The 22,380-nt window shown below is 37.4% G+C and overlaps 2 protein-coding genes across 23 annotated transcripts in view; both read right to left on the reverse strand.

Annotated features, from left to right (window-relative positions):
* LOC112518972 lies at positions 1-16,632 on the reverse strand. Of its 14 annotated transcripts, XM_025126798.1 has the most exons (21): positions 16,540-16,632; positions 16,077-16,217; positions 14,022-14,126; positions 11,985-12,624; positions 11,803-11,891; positions 11,604-11,702; positions 10,291-10,981; positions 9,114-10,181; positions 8,919-9,009; positions 7,051-8,792; positions 6,339-6,450; positions 6,135-6,255; positions 5,668-5,751; positions 5,059-5,469; positions 4,803-4,898; positions 3,872-4,303; positions 2,973-3,086; positions 2,639-2,821; positions 1,009-1,053; positions 857-935; positions 1-718 (listed from the first exon to the last, which is right to left on the reverse strand). In XM_025126798.1, exons 3-21 carry the CDS (start codon positions 14,106-14,108, stop codon positions 576-578), a joined length of 6,327 nt encoding a protein of 2,108 aa, XP_024982566.1. In that variant the 5' UTR covers positions 14,109-14,126; positions 16,077-16,217; positions 16,540-16,632; the 3' UTR covers positions 1-575. The 14 variants fall into 14 exon arrangements, with proteins under 14 accessions (XP_024982566.1, XP_024982571.1, XP_024982574.1 ...); XM_025126803.1 differs by lacking the exons at positions 16,077-16,217; positions 16,540-16,632 and having other exon boundaries at positions 9,114-10,004; positions 10,091-10,174; positions 14,022-15,018; XM_025126806.1 differs by lacking the exons at positions 16,077-16,217; positions 16,540-16,632 and having other exon boundaries at positions 9,114-9,842; positions 10,005-10,181; positions 14,022-15,018.
* LOC112518975 (large proline-rich protein bag6-A) overlaps positions 16,236-22,380 on the reverse strand; it is an 11,801-nt gene continuing 5,656 nt past the window's right edge. For 2 of the 9 annotated variants that reach the window (XM_025126813.1, XM_025126812.1), the window contains 9 exons: positions 21,927-21,996; positions 21,661-21,836; positions 21,194-21,358; positions 21,018-21,089; positions 20,785-20,899; positions 20,310-20,699; positions 18,068-18,402; positions 16,938-17,018; positions 16,236-16,736 (listed from right to left, as the gene is read on the reverse strand). In XM_025126813.1, coding sequence (XP_024982581.1) covers positions 16,728-16,736; positions 16,938-17,018; positions 18,068-18,402; positions 20,310-20,699; positions 20,785-20,899; positions 21,018-21,089; positions 21,194-21,358; positions 21,661-21,836; positions 21,927-21,996 — 1,413 coding nt within the window. In that variant the 3' untranslated portion in view covers positions 16,236-16,727. The remainder of the gene's footprint in view (positions 16,737-16,937; positions 17,019-18,067; positions 18,403-20,309; positions 20,700-20,784; positions 20,900-21,017; positions 21,090-21,193; positions 21,359-21,660; positions 21,837-21,926; positions 21,997-22,380) is intronic. The other 7 variants (XM_025126818.1, XM_025126816.1, XM_025126820.1 and 4 more) reach the window with 5 other exon arrangements.

Consider the following 22,380-nt stretch of genomic DNA (forward strand, 5'->3'; position numbering starts at 1 on the left):
AATTGTTACTTTATGAATGTTAAATTCATAAAAAGTAGATTTCACATGTTGCTAAAGTAGTACTTGTAAAATCTTGGCTATAAAATAAATTGTTAACATGCTGAACTCCACATATTCTTGTACAGTCAAATGGGGATCGCTTGCTGATAGAGCTTGGCAAGAGGCCTAGTTCTCAGGCCAGAGTGAGGCCTGACCCGTAAGCTATAAAATCAATTGAGGAATCCAAAAAGGACATTTTGAACAATTTATGAGTATAGAGGCATTGATTATGTACATACTTCACTCTGGCCCGTAAGCTATAAAATCAATTGAGGAATCCAAAAAGGATATTTTGAACAATTTATGAGTATAGAGGCATTGATTATGTACATACATAGAAGGCAGAGATGGTGGTTTCTGTTTCCTTCAAGCATCAACATTCGGGCTGTTTACGAAATGCTTACTGTGTAAGCGTTTACCGGCAAAAGCCACTTCCTTAGTTACCTTATCGGTAATATTCACAGCCATCAAAATTGATTGTTGGCAAGCACCTTTCACCTAGTAAGCGTTTATCGGGCAAGAGTTTTCTCATTCACTTACCAGGTAAGATTTTTGGCCTTGCCATATTCACACGATAAAGTAAGTGACATCCAGTAAGCATTTACCCAATAAACGTTTGGTAAACGGGCCCATAATAATATTAGAAATGTAGCAACAAAAGCAGCAGCTGCCAAAAACTCTACACAGACAAACAGACAGCCATCATTCATAGGAATTTGTACAAGGAAACCATAACACATCTAGACAGGAATTTGTTTAGTTTAGTTAAGATAACGCCTGCAATTGTTTGAATTGCAAGAGCACAAAATCTTTTTACCTTCGTCTTCATTGTTAAAATGATAGTCATAAGTTATCTCTTCTCCTGGATATATGTCCCTCTCTGCCAAGAACACAACCTGCAATGCCAATATTAAAGTCAGATATACCAATTACGTTCGGTTTAGATGTATAAGAAGAAATATGCATTACCTTCTTTTCACCCCGCACGGTTATCACTTTGGCGACGCAGTTTGGCTGGATATGAAGAGCGAAATAATCGCAAGTTAGCTCCGGATGAAAAAAAAGGTAACCAAATATAACATTTGTTAGATTTGAAAGAGCATCTCCAACTTTACCCTCTCTCTAGATAATAAAGTTAATATTTTTTTAAAAGTATGGGAGAGTCTTATAAGCAAAAAGTGTAGTGTCTTGCAAGAACTACCATTGGAGAGAGTTCTTACAAGAATCTCAAATCCTTTAAGAGCATCCCCAAGCAGGTTCTTATAAGAACCCATTTTTTGTACTTTTTCTTACCACATCATTTCTACCTCACCAAATTAATAACCTATATAAAAACTCCACAATCGTAGTTCAACATCTCTAATGGAGATTCTTATAAAACCTCCTTTTTGCACTTTTTATTGCCACCTCATCTCCAACTCATCAAATTAATAACTCAGTTTATAATGATAGTTCTTACAAGAACCTCCTTTTTTGTGGGTCCCATGTATTTTTTAACGTCAATAACTATTATAAAGTCAATAAAAGAACTAGGAAATTGTCACTTCACACAAGCTTCATGGTAAGAACCAATTGTACAAGAACTCAGAGAGGGTGAGGTTCTTATAAAAATTCTCCACAAAGGTAGTTCTTATAAGGCACTTCACTTTTTGCTTATAAGAACCTTGCATTGGAGATGCTCTTATAAGAACCCATTTTGTGGGTCCCATGTATAATATAAGTTAAGTAAATATGTACATATTAATTATTATATAGAACATAAAAGTCTAAAAAATATATAAAGAGCTAGCAAATTGTCACTTCACACCAACTTCAAGGTAAGAACCGAAGTTACATTTTTTGCTTATAAGAATATAATCCAGTGCAAGGTTCTTATAAGCAAAAAGTGTAGGTTCTTAGAAGAACCACCATTGGAGAGAGTTCTTACAAGAACCTCATATTCTTTGAGTTTTTGTACAAGAACCTTGGTTCTTACCTTGGACTTGGTGTGAAGTAACATTTTGTTAGTTTCTTAAATTAAACATTTGATATTTATTATAATGATATAATAACTATTGATGTTGAAAAAATACATGAGACCCACAAAAGAGGTTCTTATAAGAACCAACATTGTGGACTTTTATAGGTTTTTGATTTGATGAGTTGGTGGTGACATGGCAAGAAAAAAGTACAAAAAATTAGTTCTTATAAGAACCCTCATTGAAGATGCTCTAATTTTCTAAAATAAAGAAATGAAAGTCGAATTCTATGAAAGAAAGCTATACTCAACTCCAACAGATTTTTTTTTGAGAATTTCAGCATTAATTATATTATTAAAATATTCTATAATTTTATCATCCCAAATCAGTTTAAAGAACTTAATGAGAATGATAATGATTCAATCTCATTATGGGGAAAGAATAAAAAAATCATCTCTCTTCACATTAAATTTATCAGAGTTCTCTTAAATGAGTTTTCTTTATGTTAAAGAACAATATAAAGAATCTGTTGGAGCTAAAATAGAGCACAAAATCTTCACTAATTCCGATAACTTCTGTTTTGCAAGGGAAGAGCAACCTCGTAATACACAGGTGAAATACAAATCAAAAGATAATATTACCTGGCATGAATGGTTGACAAACCGAGCAATTCCCCCTTTACGGGTTGCATCGATTATATGTTCTTTATCAATCCTGAAAAAGTAGCAAGCACTCTTGTATTGCAACTGCTTTCCCGACTGATACTGGCTTTCTCTTCTATCAGCCACACGTAGTCCCACGATCTCACCAACATACTCAACAACCTAAATACAATACACACAGCGAAGGGTGTGAGTGTGTGTGTTTATGTAGTGTAATTTGTAATTATAACTACAAGAAACTGTATTACAGTTGGTTATGGGGTGGTATACTTGCACAAACTACAAGAAACTGGTGTGTAACTAAGGATCATACCATTGCATTCTGTGAAATGAATAATGATGTATACAGACCAAGAGCATGGATGCCTGATTTATATACAACCAAATGCTTCCAACCCTTCGACTGTTTGTAGCGAGCATATTCTTTCTGCAACGTACAGTATGAAACATAAGATTAGATAGCTCAAAGTAGGATTATTGAGACATGTATATTCTGTCGGATTCCAAAAGAAGACATGAGAAGTTCCAACATATATTGAGGAGAAATGGTCTAAGTTCAGCCGAAGTGGGTCTCAAACACGTCTCCTCCAATGAGGCTAGACAGGCACAAATTATCTCAAAAGTGTCGAGAGGGGGGTAGATGGGTGGGGGAGAGGGGGGTAGATTGCTCCCGAGTGTCGAGCCCCTAGAGTGGTAGACCATGAATTTGATACCATGTGCGAACATCGGACCCCATTAGGTTACTCTCCAAGAGAGTCCTTGAAGAGATAAAGGAGGCTCTAACACACACACACACACACATATATATATATATAGAGAGAGAGAAGAGATTGTCAAATTATACAAGAACAACCACCAAATAAGAGAATAAGAAACAGGTAGTGTAAAATCACACGTGATTCACGTGATTTTGGACGCGACCTGCGCTGGCCACATCGCCACGCACTTTTGCTTCGACCGTTGGTGTAAAATCACTTGTAATTTTGCATGTGATTTGGCCGTCTTTCATGTTCTTTTATTTGGTTACCGTTCTTGTTTGAACCTCCCTCTGTCTATCTATCTATATATGTATATATGAGAAATGAAAGTCTAGCCGATGTGGGACTCTAGCACATTCTTCTCTTTCGCCCCTCTCTTTTTCTCGAATAACCAACAAAAGGTGCATAGTTTTCAGATGTTAATCCACATCAATGGACTTGAATTTTAACATACCCGGGAATCGTATTCTACATCTTGAACTGGCTGTGGCATCCTTTGAAGCCGTTTTTTAAATGACATTAGTCGATTTATGTGATTCCAAGCATCTACTTGTTCTTGCCGAAACAGACATCCACCAGTACGACCAGAGCTTTGAAGACTATCATGCCTAAAGCCTTCTCGTTTCCGTCCCTTGTAACCCTGATCCAGATCAAGAAAACACAGACAATAAAGACACAGGTTTATTCGATATAGCACCGAATTGTACTTTGGTCCAAGTAGACAAACCTCGGTTCGAGCACATGTTTCCTTTTCATCAAGACTCGCAACTTGTATGCTCTGAGAATTACTCTTATGGCTACGGTCTTCTGTTGCATGAAGCTCACATCTCCCATAGAAACCAACCTTCTCATTCTCAGCTCCTTCAACCTCACTTTGCAGTAAACCCTATTTCCAAAGCAACAATCATATTGGCACTACAGAAAACAAACATCTATTTGACAACAAACACTTCTCTCAATTCTAACCCAAGCAAAATCGCATACAAATAAGAACATTACTATATATATATATATATATATATATATATATATATATATATATATATATATGATCAGGTTTAGAGAAAACTGCAAAAAAATAAAAACTAGTAACCATTTATCTAGACAGTATACACATGTGCATACACGTTATTTGCAAGTGATTTTTCCAGTATGTACATGTGCATAGAAATCAGGAAACATCTTCAATTACTTGTATGCACATGTGCATACCGTACAAATATACAGTTATTAATGTGTTCCTTAGTTTTTCATTTTTCGGATTTTCCCTGAACCCCTCTCTCTCTCTCTCTCTCTCTCTCTATATATATATATATATATATATATGTGAGGTTCAAATGAGCCTGCAAAATATAAGACATATTCAGGCTTTGGGAGGTAAAGACCTTTCGATGGGCACACCAGGGATGGAAGTGAACTGCACAGTCCACAACTCTGCACCTTATGCAACAACCACCAGGACGTTTACACATTGAACAAACCTGGAAGTAAAATAACAAGACGGATCATTTGCTATGTTGAACAATCACCATCGTATTTTAGATACATGACAGAAAACATAATCAGGAAAAAAAACCTTCTTTAGGGATTTCAAAGAGTTTGAAACTAGTCTAGCAAAATTCTACTTAGTCAAGTCCTTACCACGTTTCCTTTGGGGCAACAAGCACCAGATACATCAAAAGCACTCATGGTGTCAACATTTGGGCATCGTGTTCCGGGTGTCCAAAGACCACAAACCATATGTACCCACTGCTTGACAGTAGAGTCAAAAAGTCCTGCTGTTACACTATTTAGTACCATTGTGTCATTCATATGATAATGGGAACTTGAGGCCTTTATATGTGCAGAAAAAGTATTTGGATGTGCATCAATATCTACTTGATTTCCTGAAGAAGCATCAGCATTCAACCGATCCTTCAAGACTCGTGAAGGCATAGTTGGGTTCTCCTGTGATTCCGTGACATTCCATGCCTTCAGAAGGCTTTTCACAATGTTGCTACTCTGAACAGCCCGAGTCATGACTCCACCTTCATAACCACATAGAACGCAGACCTAGATGCCAACAAAACCACAATGCCTAAGCTTCCAACGCCCTTATTCAAATGGTAGGAGGGCAAGGAATTTATCATGATTTTACAAGTTAAACTTGCAAAATAACTAATAGAAAGCAAAAATCTTACATATCAATACCTAACAATCGAAGAACCTAAATTTTGCAGTATAAATTAAAGATGTAGTCACGGTTCGTACCATATTAGTGACATTTTCTTTGCATGGTCTGCAATACCAATAGCTTCTAGGAACTTTTGAAATGCCATAACAAGCCTGATGCACCTGCACCACATCATACAATTGGTTCTCAAAATCTTAATAGGTGACATTCTGTTGGTGATTTGTATCACTAATATTTAAACCCGGTTTTTTGGCCCGGTTTCTAAACCCGGTTTAGAGTGCAAAAAAACTGCCATTTTTTTGACAGTTTTCGCACTTTTTCAATTTTCGAATTGGTCATTTTTCGTGAGAGAGGTACACAGATTCATAACAATTTTGGATTCGAAGTTCTACCAATCACTGAATTTTATCCGATTGAGATTTCGATTGTACCGTCGAAATACTTCAATCTGAAAGTGATAAACGACTTTCAGTGGATTCCAAGCAAAGTTACTCTAACACATTCTCAAGGAAACCAAGGGATATAAACAGGGTGAGCTATATACCTTAACTAAGCATCGGTTGCACTCCAACAAGCAATTCATTTCATCATTGTTTAAGCTTCCGCAAACATGGCAGAATGTATCCACATCTGGAGTTGACTTGCATGTTAGCTCCTCAGGGGATCTAAACCACAGGCCATAATCTTATTATACTCTCCATAGACGGAAGTACCCCTTGTTTAAACACTTCACATCCAATAAAATTACCTGTATATATCGTCTACCCCATGGAGATTATTACTGTTTCCACCGTTCTTCAAGCTATCTTGAGGTACAGAAGCTATGTTCTTCGAGATTGTAGCAAAGCCAGAATCATTTCCTGATGATCAGAGAGCATAAGAATAAGATTATCTGGTGATAAATAAAGTTCAAGACATTAATGCCCTATATTTGGTCGAGATAATATGATTACAGATCAAAAGTATGGGGTATAAAGGATCAGTCTAATGGCAGAAAACAAGATGGAGTCTAAAATATCAAGCACCGACTGCAGACCAGAATGAATATAACACATGAACCAGAGAAATTATGGATCGAGCAAGCGTTATCATATGGTAGCTCATGCAAATTTTATTGAGCATAAACCTGCAACCAAGCTAAGGTAAAAAGTTGCATGGACGCTCTGCATAAGAGTATCCAAATGTTGAATAGTGCCACAAACTTGTCACACTTGGATTTTGTATGGTTACTTCCTTAGAAATCGATGAATTAGCTTAGCACGTTTTTGGTTTATCTCCCCAAGAAAAAAATTAATGTCAGTAATCTGTACGATGATACAGTTTGTAGAAAGCATGCAGCGGATTTCAACACATCAATTCTTGGTGTCTATAGAACCCTTGTTTATAACCAGGTGATATCAATGGAGGTAGTGAAGGAATATTCATATGTTTGGCAACTTCAATAGGCTTCGTACATATACCTTCTGTAATTAACTCGTATAGGCTGCGCTTGCGAACCTCCTTACTCTTTCGCCTTGATCTGGTGCCCAAATCACTATCTGGAAAATGTTGGCTTCTTTCATTTCTGCGCTCCTTTCCCTTATCCAACATGTTTGATGTATCAGGATCTTTTTCCCATTGTGGCGAGTGTACCATCTCTGTTCCTTCTGAGGTTTCCATAAAATCATCATCACTGGATACTGCAGCTCCTTGACCTATGTGGTACTTGCCCTCCTTGAGATTAGAAATTCTACCTGAGTGCCGATTGCCTTCTCTGGTTATCGATTTCTTCCACGGCTTCGCTGGTGGTTTATTTAAAATTTCGTTTCCAGCAGGGGCACATCTTTTCGCAGTTTTAAGAATCTTCCCAAGAGAAAAGATCTTTGCTGGTTTAGATGTATCACCATTGGAGATAAGCCCATACCTTCCACATACTACTGGCCTAGTAATTCTTTTACATGGCGTTTCTTGTTTCCATACGTGCTTTGTTTTTGAAAAATCCAGGTTCAACTTTACCTTCTTCGCACGTGAGTGTTCAGGAACTTCAAGGCAGTCATCAGAAACTCTTCTTGGTATCTTACACATAATGTCCTTTGTGCTTCTATCAAGTTTATGTACATCTTCCGTGCAACAGGCAGTTGACGAAGCTGGCAATGTAGACCTCCTCTTGGAACCATGTCCAACAGAACAAGTACAATTTTTAGATCTTTCTTGATTAGGTTGAGCTATCATCATAAGATGTTCCAGAGACTGAGAGGACTGACCAGAACTCCCAGTAGATACCGAAGAAACAGGTGAGGCAGGGAATGATGTCCCAAGAATTTTGAATTTTGTTTCTCTTTTTCTCTTTCCACCTTTAAAATCTTTCTCAAATGTTCTCATTGAACTAGTATTTTCATGCACAGGGATTCCAGTACGTACTTGATTATGCACTTTCTTCAATCTTAAAGAGTCTATGACCCTAAGCTCGTCAATAAGACTACGAGTTGATCGATTAGAAATTGCTTTAGATTGTGTTTCATTTTTCGAATTGATTGTACAAGCAAAACCATCAAATCCAGTGTTGCTACCACTATCAGGCGCATCATCAGAGGACCAGCTCTTTTGAATCCCTGAACCTTCATCTACAGCAAAGTTCTTCGCACAACCAGTGTTCTGTGCATCATCAGTACACGAATCTCCATTGCTGATTTTGACGGATGCCTGGGTAGGAGCAGGTGCAGAACATTTAGATGATATATTAGACATAACCTGCTCCTTCATGCAATCAACCTTCTGAACAGGTTGGTCATAGCATTTGCGAGCTACATCAGAAGTTTGGTCATTGACATCAATTCTGTGCTCTAAAAGCTTGGCCTTCTGGTCTTTGCATGGCACGTGGCACCTTTCTGACATTTTGCTTGGAACATCTTTCCATTGAAAAGTATTAAATTCAACTTTCTTTAAGTTTGGCTTCGTAGTTTCTCCAATTTTACCTGAAGAAATACATCTATCTCCCAAAGTGCAATCCTTGTCCAAGTTAGAAGCAGATAGCATAGAGGTTCTAATTTCCAATGGTTCCCTGAAAGCACCAACAAGATCGTTTCCTTCAAGATTGGAATTTCCATTCATACTGTTTCTTTGTACCCAACAGATGCACTTGTCTGGGACATATGAACATGATGTACCCTGACAGCAGTTTCCATGCCCAGATGATGATAAAATATTTTCACTTATACCAATCCTGAAATGATCAAATTTAATAAAATTTGATTAGATTGGTATAGCTTAACCTAGTGCAACACACTGGAAAATGACAGAAAGGAAAATTGTTTATTGAATTGCTACTTCTAGATAATTCTGCAGTCACCTTGGCAGTGGAGGGCCAGTTTGATAAGGATCACACAAGAGGTTGCGCTGCACTCCAATGTCTCTAATTTGAAATGATGTTTCTCGTGAGACTGCAGGAAAAAAATCCATCACATAATAAAATTTAGGCGGGTAGAGGAAATGAAAGAACTCAATGGAGAGCCAGAAATCCCAAGTGATAAAGAACAGCATTTACCGGAAATCAGAGTTGATTTTTCTGCTCCATCACCAGTCCCAGAAGTAGTCCCAGAATGAACAGATTTCGCTGCATGTTCTGGAAGAGCAGATTTACTTGCAAGCTTATATCCATCTCTTATTTCAGTTGATTTTGCTTGAAGAGTTTTTGAACTCCTTAAATTTCCATTTGAAGAGTTACCCAGTGCATTTTGGTCCTTCCCAAATCCACAGGAAGAAGAAACATCGTCCTGATTAGAATGTTTCATACCTTGTCTCGATGGAGGCGTATGTGAACTCATTACTCTGGCGGCCTCTTCTTCTGACATTGTTGAGGTCATGTTAGGAGAAGAGTTCAAAGCCACAGATGAATATACTATTGAGGGAGCTCGTGAAATCAAAGGAGGTCTAGGAGACATAGGTCGCGAAGTAACTGGTCTAGAAAAACCATGGTCAACATTTTCGCCCTGTTCAAGAGGAAAAATCGTCTTAGGATGATTGAAAGAAAGTCTAGAATCAGTTACATTGATAGGGATATTTATAAGAATCTGTACATGAGAGTTCTGTTCACGACTGGTTTTACTGAATCCAAAAGAAGAGCTAGGGCGTCCCATGAACTTGACATGGCATCCTACTTCCATTTTATCTGCAGCATGCTTTTGCATAGCACCATGTCCTAATCCTTCCTCTCTGTCCATAAGCTTGTAATTTTCCATATTCCTGAAACTGAGTTTTACTTTGGTTGACTTGTCTGTACAACCAAAGTTCACAGAATCAAGCTTGGAAATTTGAGATTCAACATATTGTTGCTTAGGCATAACATGACGGTCATCAACACCACTGTAGGAATATTTACTTTGCATTTTATCTTTAGGACTTTCCAAGTGTGAAAATGGCATGGAACTCACTGGACCTGCAATTACATCAGCTTTCAGTTGCTCAGGTTGAAGAGGCATTCTTGTGCTATAGGCTCCGAACCCAAGATTAGAAAACCTTAACCGATTTTGTCCTTCAATTGAACTGGATTTAGCTGCTTGAGCAGCACAGTTAACAGATTGTTTGCTTTCCTCTGTAATTCTGTTACTGTCCACTACATGATATAAAATGGGAATTGTTACTTCATACATTAAAACAACAAGGCAGAGAAAGAAAAAATTTGAAAGAAAATAATATAGCAGTCAAGCTTATAGTAAACACACCATTATAAATTAGCGGCTTCGAAGAAATTAATTCCAAGGGATGGCCAACTCTGCTAACACGAGGAGTATTAAAACCCAATACATTTGATTTCCCAAGTGTCCGACTCTGCTGAGAGGGCTGTCCTAGTCTCAACTCAATATTAGAGGAAACTGTATTTTTTTCCAGTATATCACCATCCCTTGAATCGTTGAACTTATCAGAGTCTTTACCAAGGCTTCCTAGATCTTGTAGGCTTTTTTGGGAGGTGAACGCAATTTTGGTCTTGTAGATTGGGTTAAGGCATGCTGGACTAGATTGAAAAGCATTACCCGTGCCACCAGCCAACTTCGATGTTGGTAAACAACGAGACACAGGCTGCTCTGTAATCTCGTTAGCTGCCCGGTTATGTGAATTGCTTTGAGATGTTTCAGTGAAGCCATCTGATAATTTACAATTATCATGGATGTTCCTCTCGAGTTCATGACGTTGGATCTCGTTAACCAAATTCTGACTTGGGCGATGATTATTTGGAAATACCATGTTGTTCAATAGCTGTTTGGATGCTACAAATGCTCTAGGAGGACCTGCAGAATTGGACAGATCAGAACTTCTTGACACATTGGGTACCCTCTCACTTGTCTTTACCAAATCAGCAGCTGCAGAGAATCCTTCAGGCCAGTGCCATCCACATTGATCTTCTGGTATTATAATCTAAAGCACGATAAAAACATCACCAACCAGTGTTCTTGGTGCTTCAATAACATGCCAATAAGAAATAGAATGTTCAATAATAAAGATAAAAGCAAAATAGCACATTACTGGAAAAAGTTAAGCATGTTTCCTAGACAGAAATTTCATGGTCAAAATCAAAAACACAAAGGTCAAAAGTTATTACTTGGGTACAACTGTAACACCCAACAATACAGGCATACGTAATGTGCCTGGATGGATAACAAAAATTTATTTGGGAATTACAGTATTGAGGAAAAAAGTCAAGGGCAACCCTAAGTAGTCCTCTATTGGGAGAATCATCAATTCCATACACTGTTGTTCAAAGAGGCCTCCTTCCCTAAAAAATCCACTGTTCTATATAGAAGAAAATTGTTTCAAAATTTATCCCTGATAAGTCAAACAATCTCAAATATAAATGCAATCAACAGATTTGTCCTTGATGTTGGGAGTACACAGCATAACTAACTGTCAATCCATGCACATAAATCAAGTACTGGATGCTACAAATATGGCATAGGATAACTAACACAAGAGCAAATAAAATTTGGAAGACATCAGCAGCATCAGATGACATAGAGATCAAATTCTCAGGAGAACTTACCCCAAACTTACAAAAGTAAGCCTTTCGCCACTGAGCTATGGTCTCACCACTGTCCATATGGATGGCATCTCCAGGATTAACATCTCGCAAACCTGAATGCTGCAGGCAAGTAGCAGTCAGAATCAACCATAACATTTGATTGATAAACATCTTTATACGATTCAATGATGAATCCACAAAACACATCTTCAAAAACTACCTCCGAAAATTTGGAGATTGACATGGGAAAACCATGGCATGAACAGACAACTCCAAGGAGTCCACTATTGCTGAGAAACAGATCACCACCTTTCAAATATGAAAATCAAGAATTAGAGGTCATCAGCAAATCATGCAATGACTATGCTCTATTCTAGCAACAACGATAGTGTAAACACTCACTTGCATACAGACAAAACACGCGTGGTAAACCATTTGCAAGAGGAGATGGTTGATGAGGAATGGATGAGCTGTGAAGCTTCCCACTCTGAGCTGGGGTTGGACCAGAAATCGGAGCATCTTTCAGAGAAGAAAAGCCATTCAATTGTTCAATGCCATGAGAGGTGTGATAATTGGCTGCCTTAGCAACCACTAAGCTTGGATCACTTACTTTTCTAGCCTGCACAATATCATGCAAACAAGTAGTATTTCCACCATCACTTGCCAAAATCCTGATTGGAACAACTGGACAGGTATCAATTTTGGACTTCAGGTAGCTGTTATCAATGTTTTGAGATGATAGCTCAGGGGAACCAAATGAAGCTTCGTGTTCTGTGGGTCCAACAACAGCGCTGCTATTGTAGACATGAACTTTACTGGCTGGATTGGATGGCTTTGAGCTCAAAACCTGTTGAGAATCATATTGCGAGAACGGCGGTGGTCCAGAAAGGAGAGTAAAAAATGAAGTGCCGGTCACTGAGAGGCCAGAGTTGTATAGATTGAAACTTGTAGGTTGAAACAAGGGACCATTCATCATTTTACGGGTTGACGAACATGGTTCTTGCACAATATGTCGATAAGAGTAATGACTTGCATTGTTCATCTACAACAAAGTTGTTCAAAGTTGTATGTCAAACATAAACAAATCTCTCAGAAATATTTGCATTACTTGCCTTTATTTAAACAAGTCACAAAAAAGAATTATTTCTAATTATGAAATATATACGCATATACAAGGCAACATAAGGAATGAAAGTTCCACAAGAGTCTCCAGCAGAAGTCATTTCTTCTTTCCAATTAATTCACATTATGAGTAGAGCAATCTTGCATATGATAATAGGCACACTCACATTTTGTTGCACTTTTAACTAAAATTCCAACTCGATATATGTGGAAGGAGCCATTCTTATTCGCTTTACAATACAAGGGCTGCTGTTTAAAGGAAATGACATTCAATCACTATGGAGACATCATTTTTCTTTTCTTTTTTCGGGGATAGAACACTTGTATTCAAAAGGAAAACTCTTTGTCAATAATGGCACAAACAACCTATTGGGAACTCTTTATCAATGATTATAACCATATTGTTAACTCATAAGCCCGTAAGATTAAAGAACTCTAATGCAATCTCACTAAAGTGAATATTGTCTTTCATCTGTAGCATGCATTTAAAAATTCTTAGCTCAAATCATTCCAAAAGAAAAGAGCATTTTCCTTCATAAGTTGCAAAGGAAGGGATCATTTACTTTGGGTTGGAGGCATTACGACTACACGTAAGCCATATGGCTTCCTAACATCATTTGGAAACAACATGATATGTTAGTGATGCAGCTAAGAAGCCATCCTTCAATTGAGAAAAAGGCACCTATTGGTGTAATAAAAATATAGTAGTTTATTTATGGTAACATTTCAGGTTGTATCAAGAAAATTGTAGAAAACAAGACTACGAATAAAGTATCCTCTTATCAATTTCTTCAAAAAAAAAGTCTCCTGTATCAAAATCATACACATCATTCACAAAATTACTGTTACATCGTTCACAGAAGCTACTTTTTTCTATGTAAATACCCTTGTGTAAAAATGTGTTCCAATCTTACAGTGATTCATGTAATAGTTCAAACATTGTCTACTGTACTGAATATAACCTCAATATACCAAGCAGTGAGTGGCACATACAATTATATACACTACTACAAGTACTTTAAAAGAGGCATAATCCCTCCATCTAAGAACAAATGAGCCTTCTACTCAAACTGTAATAAATTTTAGAACTTCTAAGTTCTCCAAAAAAGCAACTATCAGTCCCGCAATAGGAAGATGAACGGATGAAACGAAGAAACAAGGTACGGTACAAAAAAGTCGAACCTTGTTGTTTCGTTGTGTGAGTCAACAGAAGTAACAGAGAAACACATACGCATATGGACGCCAACAACTGTAAGTCTGTAATTCTGTAAGCACACACACATAATACAGTAAATTTATAACGGCATCTTAGATTACCGGATTCCTAGAAGATTCCTGTGACTGAACTTGAGAAACCGGAGACGGAGCCACTACGACTTCCGGCTGCGCCGATGACTGCCACATCGAACCACATTTGTTCGCCTGCCAATGATTATCCATGCCCAACGAGCTCAAAGCCAGCTCAAACCATCCACACACGATGATCGTGTACTAGCCAACATTTAAAACATGAAGAAATTCCATGGCAGATGCTTCAACACACACAGTAGGAATGGTGAGTGTGTGTGTGTGACCAGTGATGAAAAGGGGAAGAAGACAAGTGTTGGTAGTAGTTCGAGAAGAAAGGCTGACCTAAGACTGGTCCCTTGACCAATAAAAAACGATGGAGCAGTATCCACCGTTGATTTTTCATCTGATTGTTTCTAGCCGTTGATTGTGAATAACAGCTAGGAATGCTATCGTGGTATCAACTGTAGCGGGGAACATAGATGGCCTCCATTGGTCAATTAAAAAAGTATTTGCCTCCTTTTTTTTTTCTATTTCTTTTTCATCTAATCTCGATTTATCTTTATAGAAAAATTAATTAAAAATGTCATTGTTGGCACCTCCTCAACTTATGTAAAAGTAAGTGTTAAAAAAATCGAATAAGTGGATCAAATTTGTAAATTAGTTTTAACACTTTTATAAGTTCGGAAGTGTAACTTAATCTTCATCAAATTTACAGATTTGGTACTTAAACTTGTGAACCTGGTTCAAAATTTCTTTTTACAATTTGATCTCTTCGTAAATTGAGAAGATGCCACTTACGGAAGTAGTGATATTTTTGAAATTTGAGAATAGAAATGACTAAGAGATGAATTCAAAGTCTGAAAATGGTTAATTCTATTAATTTCCCACCTTTATATACATAGATTGAGAAGGGTTTTCCTATAAATAAGAGGCAATTGCTTTTAAATTGAAAAAGACAAGTTTGGAAATTTTTTGGTTTTTTGTGTAGAGTTCTCCTTCAAAAGTTTAGTGAATAAATCATTTTATGTTTTGAAGTCCGATCCAACTCGACATGGCCGTTGCTCACCCCTAGTTTTGTATGACAATAAAAGTTAAGCAATCAAAATCATCTGAAATTATAATAGTATAATTTGTAACAAAAAAAAAGCAACACATTTTTAATGTGTTTTAATTAATCTATGATTATGTGTTTTTAATATGATAAAAGTGTAAAATAAAAAATGAAAACGTGAAAATTATAAAACGAAGTAATTCGTATGTCTTATTTTGAAGGTATTGACGATACGGTTATCATAGTATAATTTGTAAAAACATAAATATTTTTTGATGCATTTTAGTTTATATACGATTATTTATGTTAATATGATAAGAGTATAAAATGAAAAAAAAAATTAATAAGGAATTTAAAATAAATTAAATAACTAATTATAAAAGTATAAAGTGTAAATTAGAAATTAAAAATTAAAAATGATTTGATTTTCAATAGGTGGAGGACGTTGGAGATTGGGTAAGCTTATACATTTAAGCTAAGAATTTAGTGAAAGATTTAGCGACGTTGATGGATTACGGATTAGGTTGTCGATTCTGACATGCAATATGAATATGAAAACACGCTATTCCTCTCTCATCTCTTTTCCTACACCATCATCTTCTACTCTTCAGATATTCGCTCGAGATCAAGACCATCGTCTTCAGTATATTTTAATCTGTTATGTTTGTCTTTAATACTAATCCTTATTATAATGATAACCGCTATATCAAATCATGGTCTTGACCACTACTTCACATATTTAGCACTACAACTGCATAGCCCACAAGGAATCCAATCCCCAAACGGATTGCAACTCCCATGCTACGGCTACAAGACTCAAATATCAGTCTGTTTGTACAAGTATACCACCCTAAAACAATGAAATCAACTATTCTACGTCCTAGGACGTTGGTAATTCAATTAAATAGTTCCTGCAATGCTAAGACATTAGTCGACTAACGCTTTATATAAGACCGACACATCTATGAGTTAATAGAACTAAAACTTGGTTGTAAGGTTATAACTAAGGGGCTGTTTACCCGAACACTTACCGGTAAAAGTCGTCCACACTACAAGGTAAAACATCATATGCAACAATTTTCTCAGTAAGCGCTTACTGGGTAAGAGTCGTCACCCTCACCAGACAAGACTCGGTCCTTGACATCGCTCTTACTGGGTAAGATTCTCGATCCCTGTCATGTTCATCCAGTAAGATAAGTGACCTGGTAAGCGCTTACCAGTTAAGCATCCGGTAAATGGCCACTAAGCCAAATGAAGAATCCAAGAACATTTAAGAGAAGTACAAGACTTTGCTTCTTATGAGAAAAATATAGGTAGCCACTAACAAGACCAAGAAAAAAGAACATTTTAAAACCAATTGGCTCTCAAATCCTTACCCAAATAAAATCCCTCTGGACATTATATAAATCAAATGAACAACAATCAACAGCAATGTAATGTTATTTCTATGCAATTGTTTTACTTAACATTTGAGCAGACAAACAAAAAGATTACCCTCTGCAGGCTGATTCGGCGGAATGAAAGGAAAGGAATATATGTATTGAAGTCGGGTTCTCATCTATGGCTGCAATGGCCGACTGAAATTTGGTCGACCCAACCACATATGTGGATCTTGATATCCGATGTAGAAAGCCATCTTTTGTTCGTCTAGGCCAGAGGCTTCAACTTGCTCTTCCCATTACTTATTCTGTCTGCATCATGAGTGAAAAATTTGTTAAGAATAGCGTAAACTAGAACAAAAGGGTCATTGGCCCGTAGAGCCCAACCTCACGGGAGGTCTAGGGTTCAAACCTCACTAAGGTGAGGGGTGTGCAGGGTATTTGCGATATATAAATATTATATACTTAAAAAAATCTAGGACAAGACCAAGGAAAAGACGGTTTGAAGAGTACCTTTTGCCTTTTGGAAGATGGAGGAGATGTTGGATCACCCGGCTGCCTTGAAGATGCACCTCTATCTTGGATCTCCCCAACCTGCATATACATACATATATATGCAACGTTCATGCATCAGAGTGTCAAAAGAAGATAACCTTGCATTTGATGTCACAAATCAAGGTGCGCTTGGTACACAGACTAAAAGGGTGCTTTTGGTACACAAACTGACAGGACCAGACAGAACAAATCAAGGATCGTTGTTCTATGTTTGACAGGACTTTTATATAGAACAAAGTGGAACAGACGTGTGGAACACCCCCACCCCATGGAACAAGGTGGAACATATCTATATTTAAGCAATATAACCTCAAAATAAAACCCAATTCTCTTCTAAAATATCAAATATGCCTCTATCTTTACATTTTATTCATTCTTTAAATTTTACTTATTGTATATTATGCTCTTTAAACTTTCACTTTACTGTCCTTAAAATATTAATTTTATACGGGTTCCATATTTTGGTTAATTTATGTAATTTATTAAATATTAATAATAATAAAATAATACTGAGCATGTATAAAATAAAAATTGGAAACTACATAAACTTTTTATTTTGGTGTCCTTTTAATTGGCTTCATAAAAACTTTCTAATGATATATTTTGTTGTAAAAATATTTATTTTACTATAATTTAATAAGTTACATAAATTAATCAAAATATATAAAAGATATAAACAACTCAATAGGGGTAAATTGGTCATTTTATCTGTTCTATCATGTCCAGTTCTATCTTATCAACGTTCAAACAACCGTTCTGTCATGTTCTGCCCTACCTAGATACCAACGAGACAAGAAAAAACTTGTTGTCCCACATTTGGCGCTACATTACACTAAGGACAAGATGAAACTGAGTGGGACAAAAATGCCACCAAGATAAGTGGAACAAAAACTAGAAAGATGGGACAAGATTGATAAATTACTAAACTACCCATGTCAAATTAAAACCGTAAAAACATTTAACAATTCTTTCACCCACCTACCTACTCTCCCCCATCCAATCCGGTCCGAATACCAAATGCACCCTCAGTGGGTTGCAATTCAAATTTAACTCTACCAACTATATTCAGTTAGCATAGTAAGACTTACGCTTGAAGAAGGTTGTGTCGCTCTATCCTCCATGGCAGCACCTTGCTCAGATGAATCATCAGCTCCATTGATGTGCTGGGACACAATAGGCATAATCTGGTGCAGCAAATTTGCGAGAAAAGTTCCTTCATCGCTGACCCTTGGTGCTTCCTGTGGATTTGTTTCAACATTCCCAGAGACTGAATCAGCACCCATTCCCTGAAAGATGAAGTCATTACCATGGTTCTGCTCGGTAGGAAATAAGTTTCTCAGCAGTTGACCGAGTCCATTGGGAACCTCTCCAGCAGAATTTTGATCAGAATGCAATACACCATGAGTTGTACCTGAATCAAAGTCTTCACATGTGAATTGCAGCTTATTATAAGAGTCCACATTTGACTTTGAAGTGTCAGGCGAGTTCTTTAAATTGGAAATTAAAATGGTTCTCATTGTAGATTAATGATTATCACATTAAACTTTATTATAATAATAAAACGATTTTGAAACTAAAATGCCAACAAAAGTGAACTCGTCTATATGATGGAAGGAGTAACTTTTTAAGAGTTACATTTTCAATTAGTTGTAGATGAAATTTGAAGTATAATGCAAATCTACTTTCTCAATTACTAAGCCAGGCTTGGTTCCGGTGAGGAGAGTTAAGGCAAGGACAGACCCAGAAATTTTTTCAAACGGTGGCACCATTTGACCATAAGAAAAAAAATATTGGGAAAATTTTCAAACGGTGGCACCGTTTGACTATAAGAAACAAATATACGGAATTTTTTTCAAACGGTGACACCATTTGACTAAGAAAATGACACTAACAAGATTTGAACTTGGGTGTGGGGTGGAATAAAAGCCTTGCAAATCAACTCTACCAAATAAAACTTGTTCTCATTGTAGTTTCAAAATAAATACGGTGGCACACAACAAATTAATACGGTTGCACAGTTCACGAAACCTATTTTTTTTACCCTTCGGCGGAGAAATAATACGGTGGCACGCGCCACCTATACCACAAGCCTACGTCTGTCCAAGAGTTAAGGTGAGAAGCGTAAGAATACCGAGATGCACCAGATCAATTCCCGTATCAAGCGTGATTCATGGGTGGGTTTGAGATTAAAGGTGATCAAGGGTCCAGATCCTTCTTATGCTTCTCACATTAACTCTCCTTCTCACACGATCCTTCGCCTACTACGAAAAAGTCTCTTTAACAATAATACAATCCCAATTTTTCAGAAAGCAACTTTCTTACCTCTCTCTCTCAGCAGAAGACCTCCCTCCATCCCAAAAATAAATGTCCACAATAAAAAAGTCACGGTTTTAGGGTTTGTTTGTGCAGCTTAATGAGCTTAATGGAACTCACAACTTATTCGGTCAACTATACATGAGTGTTTGGTAGTGGCATAATGATATAGAAAACTGCTTATTTAGTAAGCTTCTAGGGAGCTTTATGCAAAAAGCCAAGTTTTTTTCCCAAATCCGCCCTTTCCAATTATAAAACATACTCATTTCATCTATGAAAAAAAATCTTCCCAATCTATATAGACATTTTATCCATACAAAACTTAACAGAAAACCAACCAAGCATCCCCTTAGTAATGTATACTTTGTAAGGGTGTCCGGGCCAAAGCCCGACTAATCCCCGGCAAATTTGGAGGCTAAACATGGCCCCACTTAAATGTCGCCAACACTCCCCTCCCAGGGCTCGAACTCGGGTTCATGACTATGCCATGCCCAAGCCTTTACCACTAGGCTGGAAGGTCTTTGACTATACTTGGGGCCTTGTTAGCAGCTTAATGAGCTTAATGGGAATCACAACTTATTTGGTCAGATATACATGGTTGTTTGGTAACGACAATGATATATAGAAAGTGGCTTATTGGGTAAGCTTCTAGGAGGGACCTTTATGCAGAAAGCTATTATTTTTTGCCAAATATGCCCTCCCAAATTAAAAAAAAAAACACTCCTTTCATCTATAAAACAAACCTCCCAAACAAAAACCTTCTCAATCTATATAGACAGATTAATTCACACAAACAACTTTATTCATACAAGACTTAATGGAAAGCCAACCAAATGGCCCCTTAGTATACTTTTTAATTAATTAAATGGCAATTTTACCCTTAATAATGAAGTTGGTAATAAATTTCTCCATATCACAATTAAGGGTAGAACCAGAAAGTGGACACATATTTTGGGAGAGAGAAAGAACGAAAATAAAAACGCACACATAAGACATATCAAAGTAATTGCAAGATACCAGGAATTGCAGGGGTCTCAGGTGGCTGTTGCTGAGCTGCAGAATCAGGGACTAAATGTGGTCTATTTTCACCACTATGCGGGTGACTGCCATTCGATGCCTGGCCACCATTAACACCATTTAGGTTTCCAGAATCAGCATGCTGCGCTCTTGCTAGCATGGGATATAGCACACCCATAGAACTTCGGGATGATTCAGAATGTGCAAGTCCAGGTGGAACTGTAGAAATCCTAATGGGAACTACCCGCACATCAGATCCCCTGGTTGGAGGCAAATTTCTAACGGTAGCTTGATGGTCCGAAATTCCACCATCAGAAGCTAGTGGATCAGTTGCTGAGCGCTCTCCGACGCTTGCATCTCTTTGATTAACAGCTGAGGACAACAATGAACCTGAAACATGCCACAGTTAAAAGCTACACATGTAACACTGGTTAAATGCACAATTATACTATAAAATTATAAATCAGAATAGTACCTGTACGTATTCTGATATCTATATTCCTTGGACGTACACCAGAACCGACAGAAAAATTAGTGCCTGACCCAACAGGTGTCGTTCCAAAACTAGTTCCAGGTTGAAAGGGTAGAGGCTGCACATGGTTAAATACCCTGTTAAGGTTCTTCGCTTGGCATCGAATTAAACCAAGGCAGGAAATAAGAATAGGAAGGAAAGCCAAAATTGCTACGATTGTAGAACAAATTGATTACCTGGACCATTATGGGATTTGGACCAGATGTGGATATGAAAACAGCAGGTCCAGCGTTAACCACAGCATCAGTCTGGAAGAAAAAAGTACTTTTTCATGCTTGATATAACAAAAGTGAAGAACATAAAGACAACCCACTTAATGTCTTATAGATGCAAATAACAAACTTAAACACACCGGTGACTGTCCCATCCGAAGTGTCATGGTTGTTCGACCAAGCTCCAGCAGAAAAGCACCCAAATTTTGCAAAAGAGCCCCTGACCTCAAAGCATTTGACTGCATTCTTGACCGTACTACAGGATCAGTCACATTCGTTTGATCCCCTAATTGTCTCGTCAATTGCTGCAGAAATACAAGATTAGTAATGAATGGGTTCCTTAGTAGATCAAATTTCTTGCAGCATCGGATAGGACAGGTGCTAGGTGCAGAGGGGGGGCCCCTTTAGAAGATGAACAAAATCAAACCGAGAGACTCGTTAAATACTCTGAGGGTTAATGGTAATCAAACTTTACCATTAAACAATACAATCTTACAACTTGTAGGTCCCATTAATGAGGATCAAACAGAAACTACAGCAACTGATCAAGTGACAGAATAAATCTAACACGGGGCTAATGAAGGTACTTGCAACGTTTAGTACATACCATCAAGCATTCTCCAGCTTGTTCAATGAGTAATTGTCTAGCAGACTGTGTCACTTCTCCCAAGGCTGCTGGTGTTGGTAACCCTCCCTGACCGGAACCTGAATGTGGTGAGGCATTTGACTCTTCTCCAGCATTCCCAGCACCAAGAGACTGAGAACTATTGACTTGGATTCTAACTGCCAACACCAAGAATCAAATTCACATCATAAACAACTGAATAAGCAACTCAATAGTGTCTAAAAAATTAAGGAGGAAGGATTTCTGACCATTGTCATCGAATTCTTGCCTCAAACGCCTTAGATACTGGGACAAGGTACTCAAAGAATCAGGAATAACCTGTCACGGAAATATTTTAATCAGTTCATACTCAATTGCTGGTAATGTTACTGGCACTGCAGAAACAGATTCAGAAACTCCACCATTTTGTTCACACTTCACATGATAAAGTGAACATCCATGTTTCTGGAGATCTTAATGCTGTTCGTGTTTTTTACCTTCTAGATTTGAACAAGTTGTTCAGGTCCTTATAAAAATGAGAAACGAATGATAATCAAGTAAACAAGCTTAATATAGAAAGATGAAAGAAATCACTTGGTAAAGAAAGAATGATCAAAATTCAAAAGTTCTGCAAAATGGATGATATGATCCCAAAGAAGTTTTTTAAAGTGAGAAGACAAGGATTATTACTCTGCAAGCATTTATCAAGAGAATAAGGATTGG

The sequence above is a fragment of the Cynara cardunculus genome (assembly GCF_001531365.2).
Source record: "Cynara cardunculus var. scolymus isolate 2C chromosome LG 10, CcrdV1, whole genome shotgun sequence".
Classification (NCBI taxonomy): domain Eukaryota; kingdom Viridiplantae; phylum Streptophyta; class Magnoliopsida; order Asterales; family Asteraceae; genus Cynara; species Cynara cardunculus.

Excerpts from the sequence above, each read along its gene's own strand:
- LOC112518972 (XM_025126797.1), bottom strand. The coding sequence starts at position 14,144 with ATGGATAATCATTGGCAGGCGAACAAATGTGGTTCGATGTGGCAGTCA. Across the intron at positions 12,625-14,021 it reads AGGAATCTTCTAGGAATCCG|ATGAACAATGCAAGTCATTA; the intron begins GTAATCTAAGAT and ends ACTTTGTTGTAG. Across the intron at positions 936-1,008 it reads CCGTGCGGGGTGAAAAGAAG|GTTGTGTTCTTGGCAGAGAG; the intron begins GTAATGCATATT and ends TTGGCATTGCAG.